Here is a 20970-nt window from a genome sequence, read left to right as displayed (position 1 = left end):
GTGTTGAAAGTAAAAAAAAAGTCTTTCAAGAGAAGGAACTTTGCAAAACTAATATCACAAGTGGTTTTTTTAGCAAACCGATTTACTACTTACCAAATAACCCACGTGCTGAGATTAACTGCAATGCAATGAGGCTCATTGTGTGGAGATCGAAAATGCTTCAAGGAGTGCTGGCATTCAGAGGTAGCACTACAGCCCTAAATGGACAAAATGATATTCTCAGTTATATGGTCCTGGCAACAATATTTCATTAATATTGGCTGGTTGAGTAATAGAAACAAGCCAACGGACCTATCCTTTTATTATACACCACTGACCATAAGAAGCTGGTGGCTAGAAGGACCTGGGCTGACATCTCAACATTGAGACACAAAGTAAGTTTCCCTTATGCTGACTTTAAACACAGTAAGCCAACCTCTTTAGTGCCAATAACTAACTCGAATTGTCAGGATTTAGGTTAAGCTAAGCTTCAATGTCTATGATGTTCTCTTGGAATTACATCTACAAGGACAGTCCCCGAGAAGCACCAATGCATCGTATTCCAGACATACATACTGGCCAGACTGCTGGCCCAAGTACTCATGCTGACTGCTACACAGATCTCTGAAGCGGGCAGCTTGGGTGCTTAGATCCCCTGTCAGGCCAGAACTTGCTGACTTATCACAGGCACAAATTTTTCTGTATTACCCTCGTTTGAAATATGCAACAGTAAAATATTGCAATAGTTTTGGAAATAATTTCCAGCATCCATATACACAGTAACGTAAACATGTAATATCAGATATGAGGCCAATAATGGAAGTGTCAAAGAGCAAGATAAATAGAAGTGTGTGGAAGGTATGAGACCTACAAACAAGGGGTATCGGCCCATCGGTGGAGGTTACAGATAATCACCTAACACATTTCATGTACAGTGCTTGTAAAAAGACCGAGAGCGGCTTAGTGTACATTACAATTTGGAAAATTACACAGACTTTAAATGTTTTGGAATTTAAAAAAAAAGTTGAATATCTTTCTTACACAACTGAAAATAGAAGTCAAATCATTAAGCTCCACTGTTGGAGATTCTGATTTGTCAAGTATAGTGCAGTCATGAAGATCTTATGTGGATCAACATCCCCAAACACAACATGGCCCGATTCATAAATGCAATTCAGCCAGAAATATGGCACAAATTGCTTTGAAAAAAAAAAATGCTACATTTTTACACAACTTGAAATTGTGCAAAAATTTTTCGATTTTGGCGGTTTCATGCCAATTTCTCCCAATTCCGCCAAAATGGGTGGAGCTGGGACGACACACGATAACTTATCTAATTCAAGACAAGCTGAGGCAAGGCCTGGATTAAGCTTTCTGGCGTGGCACATGGAGGTGAACACATGGAGATGAATACCACTCGTCAGACGCTCATGATTCATGAAGATGGCTGCGCGTCTTAATGAGGAGAACCAAGACTAACTCCAACAAGCCATTTCTACAAAACTGGGGTGTCAAGACATAGAAGTATTTTATAAAATAGGGCACACAAGAATAGTCATTACATTTTTCTACTTTAACTGAAGTACATGTATAATTCTATAGAAAATATGCAAGCATAGCCGATTTTGTTTGGCTAAAACCCAGCAGCTCGGCCATGCAGAGGACACTTTCATCAGCTCAACAGACACTATTACCTATATTCAGGAAACAACTGATGAATGTGCATGCAACTAAAAGTCATGGATGTTTAACTATAATGGATACAAGGGGTTGCTGTAGCACCCCCAGAGCACATGGGGTCCAATAGGTCCTTCTGGCTTATATGAGAAGCAGGGGCTGACTGGCAAATTTTGGCCTGGGGGGCAAGCACACAGCAGTGGCCCATGAGTAGCGGCTCATCCTTAAAGGGGTTGTCGAATCTTATGCTACATGTCTACAGACACTATGTGTGAATCCTCATATCATGCGCTATGAAGATTCTCTGGTGCCGGCAACAGGTGGTCTTGTGACTGCAAGCATGCGATATATATATTCCCAGCCACATTTCGACTAGACTGTTTTGGGCCTTGTTCAATACAGTTGCATTAGGCCATGCAAGTCTAGTCGGCATGTGACCGCATGTATGCACTGTATAATGACACACACACAGCCCCACTGTATAATGACAGGCACATGCACAGCCCCACTGTATAATAACAGGCACACACACAGTCCCACTGTATAATGACACACACACACGCACAGCCCCACTGTATAATGACCCACACACACAGCCCCACTGTATAATGACAGGCACACACATAGCCCCACTGTATAATGACACACACACACACAGCCCCACTGTATAATGACACACACACACAGCCCCACTGTATAATGACACACACAGCCCCACTGTATGACACACACACGCACAGCCCCACTGTATGACACACACACGCACAGCTCCACTGTATAATGACACACACAGCCCCACTGTATGACACACACACAGCCCCACTGTATAATGACACACACACGCACAGCCCCACTGTATAATGACACACACACAGCCCCACTGTATAATGACAGGCACATGCACAGCCCCACTGTATAATAACAGGCACACGCACAGCCCCACTGTATAATGACAGGCACACGAACAGCCCCACTGTATAATGACCCACACACACAGCCCCACTGTATAATGACACACACACAGCCCCACTGTATGACACACACACGCACAGCTCCACTGTATAATGACACACACAGCTCCACTGTATAATGACACACACAGCTCCACTGTATAATGACATACACAGCCCCACTGTATAATGACACCCACACAGCCCCACTGTATGACACACACACAGCCCCACTGTATAATGACAGGCACATGCACAGCCCCACTGTATAATAACAGGCACACGCACAGCCCCACTGTATAATGACAGGCACACGCACAGCCCCACTGTATAATGACACACACACATGCACAGCCCCACTGTATAATGACACACACGCACAGCCCCACTGTATAATGACACACACGAACAGCCCCACTGTATAATGACACACACGCACAGCCCCACTGTATAATGACACACACGCACAGCCCCACTGTATAATGACACACACGTACAGCCCCACTGTATAATGACACACACGCACAACCCAACTGTGTAATGACACACACACACAACCCCACTGTATAATGACACACACGCACACGCACAGCCCCACTGTATAATGACACACACGTACAGCCCCACTGTATAATGACACACACACGCACAGCCCCACTGTATGACAGGCACACGCACAGCCCCACTGTATAATGTCAGGCACACGCATGGCCCCACTGTATAATGACACACACACGCATGGCCCCACTGTATAATGACAGGCACACACACGGCCCCACTGTATAATGACACGCACGCAGCTCACACACGCACGCAGCTCACACACGCACGCAGCTCACACGCACGCAGCTCACACGCACGCAGCTCACACACACACGCAGCTCACACACACACACGCACAGCCCCACTGTATAATGACATACCCACACAGCCCCACTGTATGACGCACATGTACAGCCCCACTGTATAATGACACACACACGCACAGCCCCACTGTATAATGACACACACACGCACAGCCCCACTGTATAATGACACACACAGCTCCACTGTATAATGACACACACAGCCCCACTGTATGACACCCACACAGCCCCACTGTATGACACACACACAGCCCCACTGTATAATGACACACACACGCACAGCCCCACTGTATAATGACACACACACAGCCCCACTGTATAATGACAGGCACATGCACAGCCCCACTGTATAATAACAGGCACACGCACAGCCCCACTGTATAATGACAGGCACACGCACAGCCCCACTGTATAATGACACACACACACGCACAGCCCCACTGTATAATGACAGGCACACGCACAGCCCCACTGTATAATGACACACACACATAGCCCCACTGTATAATGACACACACACACAGCCCCACTGTATAATGACACACACAGCCCCACTATGACACACACACGCACAGCCCCACTGTATGACACACACGCACAGCTCCACTGTATAATGACACACACAGCTCCACTGTATAATGACACACACAGCCCCACTGTATAATGACAAAATAGAAGAGAAAATCCAGCTTCCAAAAATATCCAATTTATTAAAGTTAAAATCCAAGGTCCAAAAACATGGTTCACAGGAGAGGAGATAGCAGCATGCTACGCGTTTCGAACACTAGGTTCTTTTTCAAAGCTTTGAAAAAGAACCTAGTGTTCGAAACGCGTAGCATGCTGCTATCTCCTCTCCTGTGAACCATGTTTTTGGACCTTGGATTTTAACTTTAATAAATTGGATATTTTTGGAAGCTGGATTTTCTCTTCTATTTTGTTCTATTGTTTCACGTGAAGACTGCACGGCATCCGGGCTTCCCCCACAACAAATGCCTAGTAGGTGAGCTGGTTTCTCTCCATTTTTTTTTTTTTTTCCTACTGTATAATGACACCCACACAGCCCCACTGTATGACACACACACAGCCCCACTGTATAATGACACCCACACAGCCCCACTGTATGACACACACACAGCCCCACTGTATAATGACAGGCACATGCACAGCCCCACTGTATAATGACACACACACAGCCCCACTGTATAATGACAGGCACACACACAGCCCCACTGTGTGACACACACACAGCCCCACTGTATAATGACACACACACGCACAGCCCCACTGTATAATGACACACACAGCCCCACTGTATAATGACACGCACACGCACAGCCCCACTGTATAATGACAGGCACACGCACGGCCCCACTGTATAATGACAGGCACACGCACGGCCCCATTGTATAATGATACACACACGCAGCTCACATACGCACGCAGCTCACACACGCACGCAGCTCACACACGCACGCAGCTCACACACGCACGCAGCTCACACACACACGCAGCCCCACTGTATAATGACATACCAATAAAGCCCCACTGTATGACGCACATGTACAGCCCCACTGTATGACACACACACACGCACAGCCCCACTGTATAATGACACACACGCACAGCCCCACTGTATAATGACACACACACGCACAGCCCCACTGTATAATGACACACATGCACAGCCCCACTGTATAATGACACGCATACAGCCCCACTGTATAATGACAGGCACACGCACAGCCCCACTGTATAATGACAGGCACACGCACAACCCCACTGTATAATGACACGCACACGCACAACCCCACTGTATAATGATGGGCACATGCAGCTCACACGCACACGCAGCTCACACGCACACACAGCTCACACACACACACACAGCTCACAAACACACGCAGCTCACACACGCACGCACGCAGCTTACACACACACGCACGCAGCTCACACACACACGCACGCAGCTCACACACACACTCCCCTCATACACACACACACTCTCCTCACACACACACACACACACACACACACACTCTCTTCATACACACACACACACACTCTCCTCATACACACACACACACTCTCCTCATACACACACTCTCCTCATATACACACACACACACACTCTCTCCTCATACACACATCACACTCTCCTCTGTGGTGCAGGGGCGGCTGATGTCCATGTGCAGCTCTTCAGTTTCTCCTGCTCAGAGCTCTGCACTGTCCCGGCACCTCCCCCGTCTCTCCTTCTCTGCCGGGATAGCAGATAAGAGCAGGAGAAGCCGGAGCTCCGGTATGCTGACCTTTCATCTTGGCTGCTGGCTCTCTCCCTCAGAGTGGCAGTGACGCTTAGGAGACTGCTCATCGCATACCCCTGTAGCCTGCATGTCAGGGCTGCTGGCGGGATGACACCACCGCGCACTACAGGTGCGCTATGTATTAGTCACTGCCAGTCCTCCAGCGGCCCTGTGCAGCTGCTTAGACACCGGCCCTTCTGCCACCCGGCCCAGCCCGCGCCTGATGAGAAGACAATTAAACACATGATAATTGGAGACCCTTTTGGAGATTTGGAATCGGGGCCTACGAATTTTGCGTCTTGCTGCTGGAGCAGATTATAGTTGTAAATTAGGTCATATGATCTAAAGGTGGACATACATAAGATAGAAATGCATTCTCTGCGTATTGCTCGAGAAATGAGAAAAAAGTGCATTTTAGCCACAGGTCTGAAATAGAGATCGCAGCACACTTTGGGGTTATTGTTTCTGGCAGGCATAATACAATGCATGAAAACCCATAAACCATAGGTCAGTGCAAAATAAGTAAATGAAAGCATTATTTCCAACGAGAAGCTGTACTTTAACTATTACAGAAATGGTGAATCCACAAGTGCATGGAAAAATATTTAGAATCCCCAAGTGCACGGAGTCATTTTCACCTGATGGCCGCATTTAAGGCAAAGCCAAACATCCACTGGAGGAGCAAACTCTCCATCCGTCGTCCTTCTCTCCTTCATGCAATCTGAGCATGAGCACCATACATTCTGAGACACGGCTTTCTTAACCTGAGTCACATCTACTGCTTGGCTCACATGATGGCAGGTAAGACCTGTAAAAGGAACAAGACATTTTCAAGAGCCACCCAACAAAACCACATTAATGATGTAATGATTAACACAAACTGTAACAGTGCTGCATTGTTTTCATTCATGCAACTGCAAGACACATATTACCTCTATTACAAGATCCGTTTTGGTGCAGCAGTAAGGAAATGTTCCTGTGCCGAGATAATCTTGTTAAATGCTGTTGGCTGGGGGTGTACCATTATAATAAAATCAGGAAGCGGTGATTTCTTCCAGGCACTGCACATCTCGGAGCCTGGAAGAAATCATTTGCATATAACATTATAAATTAATTTCTCAAAACCTATACTGCTGCAAGAATATTCACTGCCCCCCACGCCCATAGTCCCTCCCACCCCTATGCACTGAAGCAGGCGCCAAGAAATGGGAGGGACCATGGGAGTGGAGAGCAGTGGATATTCATTCTCTTTAATGGTGGACGCACCTGATCACCCAACAGCTGCAGAAAGCCAGCGGCTGCGGCTAAGTGTGCCCACTGTTAAAGAAAATGAATAGTCACTGCTCCCCACTCACATAGTCCCGGGCGTGGGGAACATTGAATATTCCGGCAGCTGACCTCGCTGTGTGGGGGCGAATGGCAGTGATGCCATGCACTGCTTACATCAGCAGCTGGCATAAGAACAGGATGCCACGCTGCGATTGAGTGAAGGGAATGTAAGTAGAATTGTTTATTTTTTTTTAATGCGTGCAGTGTCATGGGGGCCAAATATACCATGATGGGGGGAGCAATGTATACCAGGATGGGGATGGGGGAAGATCATGTATACCAGGATGGGGAGATGGGGGCCATGTAGAGTGAGGAACAAAAGGGTAACAATGTTTTGAACTTTTGACTTTCAGGCTCCATATCTCACCATCCACTACAGCTTCAAAAGTATGACTACCATAATTTTAAAGACAAGCATCCTGGCTATCTCATACATAAATTTGACTCAATTATTTTGCAAATGATTAGCATATGATGGGCATCGCTGGTCTGCGACTCCTCTATCAGCAGAATCACCATCCTGCCTTAAATTATGTGGTACACACATCCTACGTCATATACAGATCGCCACGAATTTTACACACTTTGGTGCGTCTATCAAGGGCAGAGCAAAGTCTTATAACACATATATGCTGACTTCACATCCGGTAAGTAGATGCTGGCGCAATACAGGACTCTGCTCATAGTAATACGGAACAAAGTGCACCTGAGTTTTAACCATGCAGGCAGTGGCGTTCATAGAATAACAGGGCCCTAGAGCAAAAGTTCTAAATAACCGCTCCGTCCCCAGCCCCAGCAATAAATAAATAAGAATTCTACAGTTAGGTACATTAGCATGTCGATCTCTGCAAGGAGAAACGATACTTCTTGGATAACAGTTAGGTACAGAAATATTTGAGCAGTGACTGAATCTTTGTGATTTGGGCTCTGCAGGCCACTAGTTTAGATTTAAAATGAAACAACCGAGATACAATTGAAGTGTAAGCTTTCAGGTTTAATTTAAGGGGTTGAACAAAAATATCCTGTGAAACGTTTAGGAATTGCAACCAGTTTTCTACAAGGCCTTCTCATTTCAGGAGATCAAAATTATCGTATTTTTTGGATTATAAGATGCACTTTTTTCCAAAAAATTTTTTGGGGGAAAACGGGGGTGCGTCTTATAGTTGGAATATACTTACAAGTAGTGTGGTGGCAGCAGGAGTCAGGCAATTATGCAGCAGTCCCGGTCCGACAATCTGAGCATGTGCAGTCCCCGACGACCATTTTCCCAGTAGGCCACTGCATTGAAACAATGGATGTGCGGGGGCCTCCGGGCTTTCACAAAATGCCGGAGCAGCCCCCCGCACCACAGAGCACCGCCGAACCAGTCTGGGATAGGAGTCATATCACCACCGAACAACCCCTGTGACCACGCTCCACCAGCGTTGCCGATCCCGCCCCCCGGTAAGCTGAATTCGGACTGTAAGACGGACCCCCATTAGACACATTAATTGTTTCCCTATTTTCCTTCTGGAAATTTGGGGTGCGTCTTATGGTCCAGTACATCTTAATAGTCCAAAAAATACGGTAATTGGACAAATGAACTTTATCATATATAACATTTTCATTTTTAAAACTTTGTAAAGAATCCTTTGCAGGCAATGAGTGCCTGAAGTCTGGAAGCCATGAAACCAAACACTGGGTTACGTCTTTGTGATGCTTCGTCAGGACTTTATGCAGATGACTTCAGTTGTTGCTTGTTTGTGGGTCTTTCTTCCTTAACTTTTGTCTGAAGCATGTGACATGCATGCTTGATGGTGTTGAGATCTGATGACTGACTTGGCCATTGCACAATATTCCACTTTGCCTTAAAAACCCCTGTGTTGCTTTTGCAGTATATTTTAAGTAATTGTCCATCTGTACTGTGAAGCATCGTCCAATCAACCTTGCTGTATTTGGTTAATCTGAGCAGAAAGTACAGCCCTTTACACTGCAGATTTCATCTAGCTGCTTCGGTCTTCAGTCACATTATCAATAAACACTAAATGACCCAGTGCCATTGGAAGACATGGATACCCACGCCATCACACATCCTCCACCATGCTTTACAGAGGATGTGGTGTCCACTTTCCATGTGGTGGTCTCCAGGAAAATGGACACCGAAGGTAGCGCATGCACGGGTAGATATCTCGGCTCCTATATCTCGTCTCCCCAAATCTCAATTACAAATGTGTTGCCTCTGGCGGCCATTTTCCCGGAGTCCACAGCAATGAAAAGCATTGAAAGTGCAAGGAATCCAGGATTTCACAAAATATCATCAGAGAGCCGTTTACTGATCAAATTAAATCTTTTTATATATTGACAGATTGGGCGATTCTGAAAGCAGTGATACCAAATATGTGTATTTTTTTTTATATATTAACGGTTTTATTTTGAATGGGAAAAATTGGAGGGGGGATTTAAACTTTTATATTTTTTAAAAGCTTTTTTTTAAATTTTCCACTTGCTTTAATAGTCTTGCTTCATGGGACACTATAAACTGCGATCATCCGAACGCTTGTGATACATAGAGCAGGGCTTCAGCCTTGCATTGTGTAGCAAAAATGTTCACCTTCTATAAGCGCCGACCGTTGGGTGACGCTCGTAGCAATCCGGCCATGACAACCACAGGGATCTCATGCAGGCCCCAGGTTGTCATGCCAACCCATCAGAGATCCGCGGTCATGTGACACGGGTGCTGATGGGTGGGATTAGTGACGCGCTTCCGGCGCAAGCATATTACATGCCGCTGTCAGAGATCGACAGCAGCATTTAATATGTTAAGAGCCGCGGGTGGATCGCGATTCCACCAGCGGCTGTTAGGAGCACATATCAGCTAATGAAATCAGCTGACATGCGCCGGAAAAGGTGTGGGCTCATCACTGGAGCCTGCAGCAAACGGGGAGCCAACCTTAGATGTACCTATATGTCTAAGGTTGGAAAGGGGTTAAAGGCAATCTGACAGCAGGTTTTTGCTAAGCAATCTGAAGACAGCAGGAGACAGAGGCGGAGACACAGATTTCAGGGACGTGTCACTTGTCAAAGTACGTGCTGTTTACTAATTGTGAAGAATTTATCACTAAGAGTAACATTGCTGGACTACACTAGTCTGACAACGCCCCCTCCTGTGAAAAGCAGCTCACTGTCTATAGACAATATACATACAGAGCCTGCTGTGGGCGGGGTTAGCTTTCTCAGCTCTGCTTCATTGCTAAATCTAAGTATTCTGATTGTGTGAGAATGGCTGCACCCAGTAAAGTAAGTGATACATCGTTGGATTCAGCTTCTCTTTGCCTACATCATGTTGCTCTTAGATGAGGTAGCAAAGACTTGGTGACAGACTCCCTTTAACAATTGTACATAAACAGCGCTACTCAGTCTATTTCACTTTATTCTATATTGGTCTTAGAATTATCATTCAACTTGTGGCTATTGACATTTATACAGTAGAACTTTGCTCATACCAATAATGTCATCTGAGGAATCTTCATCAGGGGGACGACTGGTCCGCCTACTCCTCCTCGTCTTTTCTGAGCTTCCCAGAGAACATGGCTCCTTTACTCTCATCTGCAGGTTTAAGACAAAAACAAAAAGGAACTTCAATTTGTCCACACAAGAAGTCACATGGACACATTTACTGACAGATTGCTAGTTCTTCATGACAATAAATGATGATCATTAGTAGTGAGCGAACATGCTCGGATAAAGTGTTATCCGAGTATCTTGGGCGCGTGCGAATAATATGTTCGAGTCCCTGCGGCTGCATGTCTCGTGGCTGTTAAGACAGCTGCAACACATTTGGGGACAGCCTGTTTCTTTGGCAATCCTTGCAAGCATTGAGGCTGTTAAACAGCTGCGAGCTGTCCACAGGGACTAGAACATATTATTCGAGCACGCCCAAGGTACTCGGATAACGCCTTATCCGAGCATGCTCGCTCATCACTAATGTTCATACAAGTCCCTATTGAGACAGTCGCCAAGGTAGTAAAGGTTATGGACTGGTTTATATTCTATGACTACTTACTGATTTTTTTGACCTCCTTCAGAAGGAAAATATTTTTAAAAACGCAATATTTAGAAGGAATTGTCCCATTAGCACAACCCTTGCCTAGTGATATATAGTGGATATCTGCAGGAAAGCATTTAAACTGGACAACAACTCTGTGCCACTATGTATTTCATTAGTCAGCCATTATATTCTCAGTCCTTGCTAGGAAATAAAGTTGTAAACATGTAAAACCCTTAAGACTTTCTATAAAATATGCATGCTCCAGTACATATAGTGCTGAGAGAGTTAGGCTTGGTTCCCAATGCGTTAATGGGAAAGCGCTAACGGACAGCGTTGCACAGCGAAATTAACGCCGTGCAACGCGTCCGTTAGCGCGTCCATTCACAGCAATGGGAACGCGCAGCACTAGCGCGTGCCATGTTCGGCACGCGCTAGCGACGCGCCGGTGTTTCCTGGCGCGCCGCGGGCGCTGCTTGCAGCGTCCGAGGCCCGCCCGCGGTCCGTTCCCCGCTCTCGCAGATCGGGGATCTGCGAGAGCGGGGACGTTACCGCGACCCCGGGACGCGGCCACATTAAAAACATTGCGTTAGCGCAACCCGCTAGCGCTAAACGGGTTGCACTAACGCAATGTGACCCTAGCCTTATCAGGCCATTCCAGGGCCGGGTTTTACGAGAAGTCGTAAGAGATGGGTGGGAATGACTGCTCACATATCCCAACCCCCGGGGCGTGGTTTGGCAGATAAAATGGAGGCCGAATGTTTCATTTAGTGTCTGGAGCTGGAGATGTGTGGATCGCCGGTGTTAAGGCCTAAAGAACTGGACCCTATCCTGAGTGGGTGGACCCGCTATATGTTGTATGGACTTTTTAGTTTATGCCGGAAAAGGCTGTTCTTTTGTTTTGCTATCCTGAGTGGTTTATGTACTTTGAATAAACCTGCCTGGACATTGCAGCAATACCGCTTCCTGTGCCTACCTCAACCGCAGCCAACTGAGTACAAACCGCCACTACATAAACACACACACACACACACAAGTGAGGTGCTTCTCACATAATTAGAAAATCATCAAAAAGTTAATTTATTTCAGTTCCTCAATAAACTTTTATATAGAGACATTACAAACTGAGTGATCTATTTAAAGTGTTTATATTTGCTAATGTTGATGATTATGGCTTACAGACAAAAATGAGTTTCTTTTTCAAATTGAATTTAACTTTTTGATACTGTAATATTCTAATTTTGTTAGAAGCACCTGCGCATAAGCATATATATATATCTATCATTGTATAATGTTAAAATTAAAGGACACAAACTTAAAAAAGATGGCAGCAATAATGCCAGACGTATAAGCTGTTTTCAATGAAAAGAGATCCGGTATTACCCATGAATTGAGAATTTTGAAAATGAATGAGCAGTCCTGGCCGAGAAAGAAGCAGACTTTTCTGATCAAATATATTACTAAGTTACTTATTGATTTATGAATTAAAAAGATAATTACTCGTTAATGCTAATGGCTCCATGATGGATATATATGCCATGCTGATCGGAGTTGCCGGATCCCAACTGACATAGATGCATGAAAATTTGAGGGTCAATAAGAACAGCATTTAACTTCTTTAATGCAGTGGTCATTAATGCCAATGGTAGCGTTCAGCATATCGACTCCACTACAGTCTATTGGCCAGGTCAGTGATCTATTTTAGCGAAGATGTAAAAAAAATAACTTTTACTTACTGTAGTTATCAATATAAAAAGGGTTTCAGTAGCCATCATAAAAAACGGTGCTCATGTGCTCGCGATATAAATATATTCAAAGGTGGACGCAAAATATTTTCTCCACAAAAAAAGGTTTGTGAGGATCAATTTGTTTTTCTTAGGCCCAAAGCCTTGTTTAGATACTTTGGTGCCCAAACCCATTTGAAATAGTATAATAACTCGTGGTTTCCATACAGAGGGTAACAGGGTTACAATTAAGGCTTAAGAGATGCTGCACAACCAGCTAGCATATCACAGACTGGAATTAGCCTGGCTTTAACAAAAGGTCGAAAACCAAAAAATAGAAATACCATCGGCAGCAGGTTTTTGCAGAAATAAAGAAGTTAAAACGTAACTTTTACTCTATAGTCTTAATAAAAAATAATATAGACGAACTGTGCCACTAAGGTGCTAGTGCTAACATATACCACAAACAAACACAGAAACAGACACCCCATAAAAAAGTTTTTGCCACAGACCCCTTTGTTAGGGCCACAAACTGGTCACCAATTTATACAGAGAGAAAAATCCACCAGACCACTAATGGAGTCCACCGTACCGTATAAGCGGGAACCTCCCCCTACCAAAGCAAATGCAGCAGGGATACCATATAGCACCGTGTACACTGAGAACAGTACACCATGGGGTGCCAGGTATAACGGGGTAAAACTTTTAACGGAGCTCCTCTATAGGGGGTGTACGACCAGTATAGGTGAAACCCAGAATGGCAATGTAAACATACGATATGCTAAAAATACCGCAAACATAATAACACAACGTAAAGAGCACGTTATTCTGAGGGACAGTTATCTCCCAAACAAAAGGCCAGACGAACAATAACACCGTTTCCCAATACTGGAAACTTATCACGGTGTGTGTCTAAAGTGCCATCTAGTGGGATTAAATCCTGTATTTCCTCAATCCACATGTACTCATATACTCATCTGCTGGTACTGAAGATTATCACAGTCCTCCTGCAGGTGTTAGATATATAGCCGGACCCTCTAGCGGTTCTTTAAGACATCCGCCCTATGATATCCGGCTAGAAGTATGCCTCCCGACGCGTTTCTTCCTGAGTGGATTCATCAGGGGATTATGGCATGATGATGAGCAATCACTAGTCTACTTACTGACGGCCGACCTTTATAACAAGAAAGCGCCGACACTCATGGGCGCGCACTTCCGGACGCCCGGGTTCCCACTTCCGGTCCAGGCGGGCGCGCACGCCAAATGGCGGCGCGCGCACGCCTGGCCGGCCCCAGAAAACCCGTGACGTGTTCAACCTCAGATATGTCAAGGCGCATGCACCAAATTGTGACGCGCACATTCTCCCCGGCAACCGAGACGCTCACAGTCAAAAAAGAGTAGCGTCATTTCCGGACCTTTGCCATTCCTGCATAATAGCACCACGGGGATATGTGCGTATGTATTCTTTAGGAGTGAGGCGCATATATATGGTCATCAATCTGTAGTGAACCATTCAACCAATGCTGCCCCCTTCTATTATAGGACGGGTAGAAAATACCCTAAAGCCGAAAAAAGTATGTACGGGTAAAGAAAACTATCCATAAAAAAACACTATTGTTACCGATATCAACAAAGAAGGCATACATAGAAATATTCATATCAGTAGAGACCCAAACCCAAAAGAAAAAAGAATTCATAATGCAATCAGAATAATGCCCGTTCTACACAAGGTAATACGGCGGACCCTCAAAGATGGAAAAGATAGAAAAGGGGGTGACACTACACTTACCCCTATTACACCCTCTCTATCCTGATCCCTACCTCACGCGGAGGTTGGCACCCTAAACCTGCGCAGTGGCGCCCCCACTCGACGGCGGCTATCCCTAAGTAAGTGATGCCCTGATACACCCTGTACCTACAGGAAGGAAGAAAAGCTTAGTTGGTCATTGAGGCCATGTGGTGTTGTGGTCTTCAATCGAAATATCCATTTGCTTTCTCTTTGCAAAATGTTCCTGTCCCAGTCACCACCTCTTTGGGACTGATGTACTCTGTCTATCCCCATGAACTTTACGGCCTTCAGATTGCCTTGGTGTACCCTGTTTATGTGGTTGGCCACAGGGGTATCTCTGCCTCTTATCGTGTCCCTGTGGTGTTCACCCACCCTCCTTCTCAACTCTCTACTTGTCTTTCCGATATACTCCAAACCACATTCCCAGTTCATCTTGTAGATTACTCCTCTCGTCTTACAGTTAATGAAATGGTTAATATAGAAGGTTTTTCCTGTCACATTACTGACAAACTCCTTTCCTTGGCATAGTGCTCCGCAGTATTTACAACTGCCACATTTATAACACCCTTTCACCCTCTCACCCAACCATGTGGAGTTCACTTGGGGGAGGGGAGAGGTAAAATGGCTGTGGACCACTCTATCTTTAATTGAACGGCCCTTTTTAAAAGTGATTTGTGGGGCCAGAGTAAGAACATCTTTCAGATCATCGTCCATCTGGAGGATTGGCCAGTGCTTTTTTAATATTTCCCTCATATCCATGGCCCCGTTGGTATACCTCGTGATCAATCTCACATGTTTATCCCCTTCTTTTTTAGGGGTGGGTATTAAGAGATCCTTTCTCTGTTTTTTAAGAGATGCACTGTAGGCCTCCTTTAGGATATTGTCAGGGTACCCCCGTTCTCGGAAGCGTGCTCTGAGATCATCAGCCTGTTCACAATATGTGGCGGGCTCAGAGCAGTTCCTACGAACCCGTAAGTACTGTCCTTTGGGTATACCTTTCCTGAGGGGAGCGGGGTGATTTGACTCCCACCTCAGGAGGGAATTTCTCGATGTTGGTTTTCTGTATGTACTCGTACTCAATTGGCCATCATTCCTTTTTTCAATCAGGACATCTAAAAATGGTAATCTGGTTCGGTCCATCTCATAGGTAAAATGCAGGCCTAGATCATTATGATTAAGTCCTCCTACAAAGGATACAAAACTCTCTTCACTGCCCTTCCAGATGACGAAAACGTCGTCAATGTAGCGAAGCCACATGACGACGCTATCCTCCGTGGACGATGTTTCACTGAAAACGATGTTCTCCTCCCACCAGCCCAGGAGCAGATTTGCATACGAGGGGGCACAAGGGCTCCTCATCGCGGTGCCCCTGAGCTGGTGGAAGTACACACCGTCAAATAAAAAATAATTTTTCGTCAGACAAAATTCTAGGGCCTTCAGTACAAAATCATTATGTCTACAGAATTATAGCCCTCTTGTGTTTAGAAAGTACTCCACGGCCATAATACCTTTACTGTGTGGGATAGAGGAGTAAAGTGCCTCCACATCTATGGAACACAACAACATGTCTGTGTCAAGCACCACACTTTCAAGTTTCAAGAGAAGGTCCGCCGTGTCACGTGTGTAAGAACTCAAAGAAACCACAAAGGGACGCAAAATACGATCCACGTACAACCCTATATTTTGTGTGAGGCTACCGATCCCCGACACTATAGGTCTCCCTTTAAGGGGGTGGGTGCCCTTGTGTATCTTGGGTAGACAATAAAAAGTCGATACCACAGGATGTGCAGGTGTCAAAAACTCCATCTCACTGGCGTCTATCAGTTTATCATTAAACGCCTCTGTTACCAAGGCTCTTAGCTGACCATGATACACCCTGGTGGGGTTTGTCTCGAGTTTTTTATATCCCATTTCTTCCTGTAGCAGGGAGTGACATAAGTCCCTGTATTGTACTGCATCCATCACTACTACATTTCCCCCTTTATCTGAGGGTTTAATAACCCTGTCCCGGTCTTTCTCTAGCTCACATAAACTCTTCATCTCCTTTTTTGTCAGATTATAGGGACCTCCCTTTTTCGGTTTGGATTCCAATTCAACCAGATCTCTAGTCACCAGATTCAAAAAGACATCAACCGGACTTAAGTCACCCATAGTGGGTGGCATGCGTTTACTTTTGTTTTTGAGATTGGTGAATGGACCTTCCCCTCTATCATTCGGGTCAATCTCACTAAGATGGTATAGGAACTTAACGTCACCCAGAAGGTCCTCATCTATGCCCAATTCTAGACACCGCTTTTTGTCTTCATTAATAAAGTGCTTTTTCCATTTAAGTCGGCGGATAAACAGGTTCAGGTCTTTCACTGCTTCAAAACTCTCATAGTCCGTTGTTGGGACAAAAGACAGTCCCTTACTCAAAACGGCCATCTGTTCGTTACTCAAGGCCCTTGAAGACAGATTAATGACCCGATTGTCTATAGGGGGTTCCGGGGGTTGAATCGGTTCCTCAGTGGATAACTGAGGTCTAAAAAACGATCCCCCTGTGGTGATCCTCTACCTGCTCCTCTCCCTCCACGTGCCCCTCCCCCTCTGCTCTTCGTTTTACCCTTTTGGTTTTTGAAACGAGTATCTGTATCTGAAAACTCAGTCTCTGAGGAAGAGAGGTCTGTCTCCTGTGGTCTAGGTGGTCTGGGATTAGGTAGGGAATACGCCTTATTGTCCCTAAAATCCTGCAAATCTGCTCCTGGGCTGGTGGGAGGAAAACATCGTTTTCAGTGAAACATCGTCCACGGAGGATAGCGTCGTCATGTGGCTTCGCTACATTGACGACGTTTTCGTCATCTGGAAGGGCAGTGAAGAGAGTTTTGTATCCTTTGTAGGAGGACTTAATCATAATGATCTAGGCCTGCATTTTACCTATGAGATGGACCGAACCAGATTACCATTTTTAGATGTCCTGATTGAAAAAAGGAATGATGGCCAATTGAGTACGAGTACATACAGAAAACCAACATCGAGAAATTCCCTCCTGAGGTGGGAGTCAAATCACCCCGCTCCCCTCAGGAAAGGTATACCCAAAGGACAGTACTTACGGGTTCGTAGGAACTGCTCTGAGCCCTCCACATATTGTGAACAGGCTGATGATCTCAGAGCACGCTTCCGAGAACGGGGGTACCCTGACAATATCCTAAAGGAGGCCTACAGTGCATCTCTTAAAAAACAGAGAAAGGATCTCTTAATACCCACCCCTAAAAAAGAAGGGGATAAACATGTGAGATTGATCACGATGTATACCAACGGGGCCATGGATATGAGGGAAATATTAAAAAAGCACTGGCCAATCCTCCAGATGGACGATGATCTGAAAGATGTTCTTACTCTGGCCCCACAAATCACTTTTAAAAAGGGCCGTTCAATTAAAGATAGAGTGGTCCACAGCCATTTTACCTCTCCCCTCCCCCAAGTGAACTCCACATGGTTGGGTGAGAGGGTGAAAGGGTGTTATAAATGTGGCAGTTGTAAATACTGCGGAGCACTATGCCAAGGAAAGGAGTTTGTCAGTAATGTGACAGGAAAAACCTTCTATATTAACCATTTCATTAACTGTAAGACGAGAGGAGTAATCTACAAGATGAACTGGGAATGTGGTTTGGAGTATATCGGAAAGACAAGTAGAGAGTTGAGAAGGAGGGTGGGTGAACACCACAGGGACACGATAAGAGGCAGAGATACCCCTGTGGCCAACCACATAAACAGGGTACACCAAGGCAATCTGAAGGCCGTAAAGTTCATGGGGATAGACAGAGTACATCAGTCCCAAAGAGGTGGTGACTGGGACAGGAACATTTTGCAAAGAGAAAGCAAATGGATATTTCGATTGAAGACCACAACACCACATGGCCTCAATGACCAACTAAGCTTTTCTTCCTTCCTGTAGGTACAGGGTGTATCAGGGCATCACTTACTTAGGGATAGCCGCCGTCGAGTGGGGGCGCCACTGCGCAGGTTTAGGGTGCCAACCTCCGCGTGAGGTAGGGATCAGGACAGAGAGGGTGTAATAGGGGTAAGTGTAGTGTCACCCCCTTTTCTATCTTTTCCATCTTTGAGGGTCCGCCGTATTACCTTGTGTAGAACGGGCATTATTCTGATTGCATTATGAATTCTTTTTTCTTTTGGGTTTGGGTCTCTACTGATATGAATATTTCTATGTATGCCTTCTTTGTTGATATCGGTAACAATAGTGTTTTTTTATGGATAGTTTTCTTTACCCGTACATACTTTTTTCGGCTTTAGGGTATTTTCTACCCGTCCTATAATAGAAGGGGGCAGCATTGGTTGAATGGTTCACTACAGATTGATGACCATATATATGCGCCTCACTCCTAAAGAATACATACGCACATATCCCCGTGGTGCTATTATGCAGGAATGGCAAAGGTCCGGAAATGACGCTACTCTTTTTTGACTGTGAGCGTCTCGGTTGCCGGGGAGAATGTGCGCGTCACAATTTGGTGCATGCGCCTTGACATATCTGAGGTTGAACACGTCACGGGTTTTCTGGGGCCGGCCAGGCGTGCGCGCGCCGCCATTTGGCGTGCGCGCCCGCCTGGACCGGAAGTGGGAACCCAGGCGTCCGGAAGTACGCGCCCATGAGTGCCGGCGCTTTCTTGTTATAAAGGTCGGCCGTCAGTAAGTAGACTAGCGATTGCTCATCATCATGCCATAATCTCCTGATGAATCCACTCAGGAAGAAACGCGTCGGGAGGCATACTTCTAGCCGGATATCATAGGGCGGATGTCTTAAAGAACCGCTAGAGGGTCCGGCTATATATCTAACACCTGCAGGAGGACTGTGATAATCTTCAGTACCAGCAGATGAGTATATGAGTACATGTGGATTGAGGAAATACAGGATTTAATCCCACTAGATGGCACTTTAGACACACACCGTGATAAGTTTCCAGTATTGGGAAACGGTGTTATTGTTCGTCTGGCCTTTTGTTTGGGAGATAACTGTCCCTCAGAATAACGTGCTCTTTACGTTGTGTTATTATGTTTGCGGTATTTTTAGCATATCGTATGTTTACATTGCCATTCTGGGTTTCACCTATACTGGTCGTACACCCCCTATAGAGGAGCTCCGTTAAAAGTTTTACCCCGTTATACCTGGCACCCCATGGTGTACTGTTCTCAGTGTACACGGTGCTATATGGTATCCCTGCTGCATTTGCTTTGGTAGGGGGAGGTTCCCGCTTATACGGTACGGTGGACTCCATTAGTGGTCTGGTGGATTTTTCTCTCTGTATAAATTGGTGACCAGTTTGTGGCCCTAACAAAGGGGTCCGTGGCAAAAACTTTTTTATGGGGTGTCTGTTTCTGTGTTTGTTTGTGGTATATGTTAGCACTAGCACCTTAGTGGCACAGTTCGTCTATATTATTTTTTATTAAGACTATAGAGTAAAAGTTATGTTTTAACTTCTTTATTTCTGCAAAAACCTGCTGCCGATCATATCACAGACTGGAAGAAATATATAACCACATATTTTGTACGGTTTGCTCTTTATCTCATTAGCTAAACCACTGATACCTTAAAAGGGAAACCAGACATATATAATTAATCTGGTACCCCTTTTACCCCTTCATGACCATGGGATTTTCCGTTTTTTCATGTTCGTTTTTCGCTCCCCTCCTTCCCAGAGACCTAACTTTTTATTTTTCCATCAATACGGCCATGTGAGGGCTTATTTTTTGCAGGACGAGTTGTACTTTTGAACGACACCATTGGTTTTACCATGTCATGTACTAGAAAACGGGAAAAAAATTCCAAGTGCGGCGAAATTGCAAAACAAGTGGAATCCCACACTGGTTTTTTGTTTGGCTTTTTTACTAGGTTCACTAAATGCTAAAACTGACCTGCCATTCTGATTCTCCAGGTCATTACGAGATAATATGTAATTGAAAACACAGTGTGCACAGTCACTATATGGTGCATAGACTAGGTTCCCAGACCATCAATACAAATAAAAAAGAAGTCTAGCACTCATCTTCAGCAAACGTGGAATAGATTTATTTGTAGCACTTGAAACGTTTCAGTCCAAAGGGACTTTCATCAGTCACGTGCTAATGATAGCCAATAGGGCTGTGTTCATGGGAAAAGAAACAGTACCCAATCAATGTACAAAGACGCCGCCACTCTATAGGGCACAAAGGATAGGAGTAATATAACTTAGGCAGAGTGCTAATATGGTGGGGCGATGACCGCAAGATTTGCGGTGGATTCCGTGTCTGGAGGTCGTGCCTCTTTTTCTCCTGTTACCATCATCCTCAGACTGCAG

General features: G+C 45.3%; 1 protein-coding gene across 4 annotated transcripts in view; it reads right to left on the bottom strand.

Annotated features, from left to right (window-relative positions):
* Positions 1 to 20970, bottom strand: part of USP45 (ubiquitin specific peptidase 45) — a 196510-nt gene that overhangs the window by 167402 nt on the left and 8138 nt on the right. For 3 of the 4 annotated variants that reach the window (XM_069726315.1, XM_069726316.1, XM_069726317.1), the window contains exons 2-4: positions 10584 to 10686; positions 6411 to 6580; positions 94 to 197 (exon numbers count right to left, since the gene is read on the bottom strand). In XM_069726315.1, coding sequence (XP_069582416.1) covers positions 94 to 197; positions 6411 to 6580; positions 10584 to 10686 — 377 coding nt within the window. Of the gene's footprint in view, positions 1 to 93; positions 198 to 6410; positions 6581 to 6704; positions 6850 to 10583; positions 10687 to 20970 lie in introns of all 4 variants that reach the window. The other variant, XM_069726318.1, reaches the window with a different exon arrangement.

The sequence above is a fragment of the Ranitomeya imitator genome, chromosome 5, assembly GCF_032444005.1.
Source record: "Ranitomeya imitator isolate aRanImi1 chromosome 5, aRanImi1.pri, whole genome shotgun sequence".
NCBI classification, from domain to species: Eukaryota; Metazoa; Chordata; class Amphibia; order Anura; family Dendrobatidae; genus Ranitomeya; species Ranitomeya imitator.
Note: the sequence above shows the minus strand (reverse complement) of the source record. Positions and strands in the feature narration are given on the sequence as shown.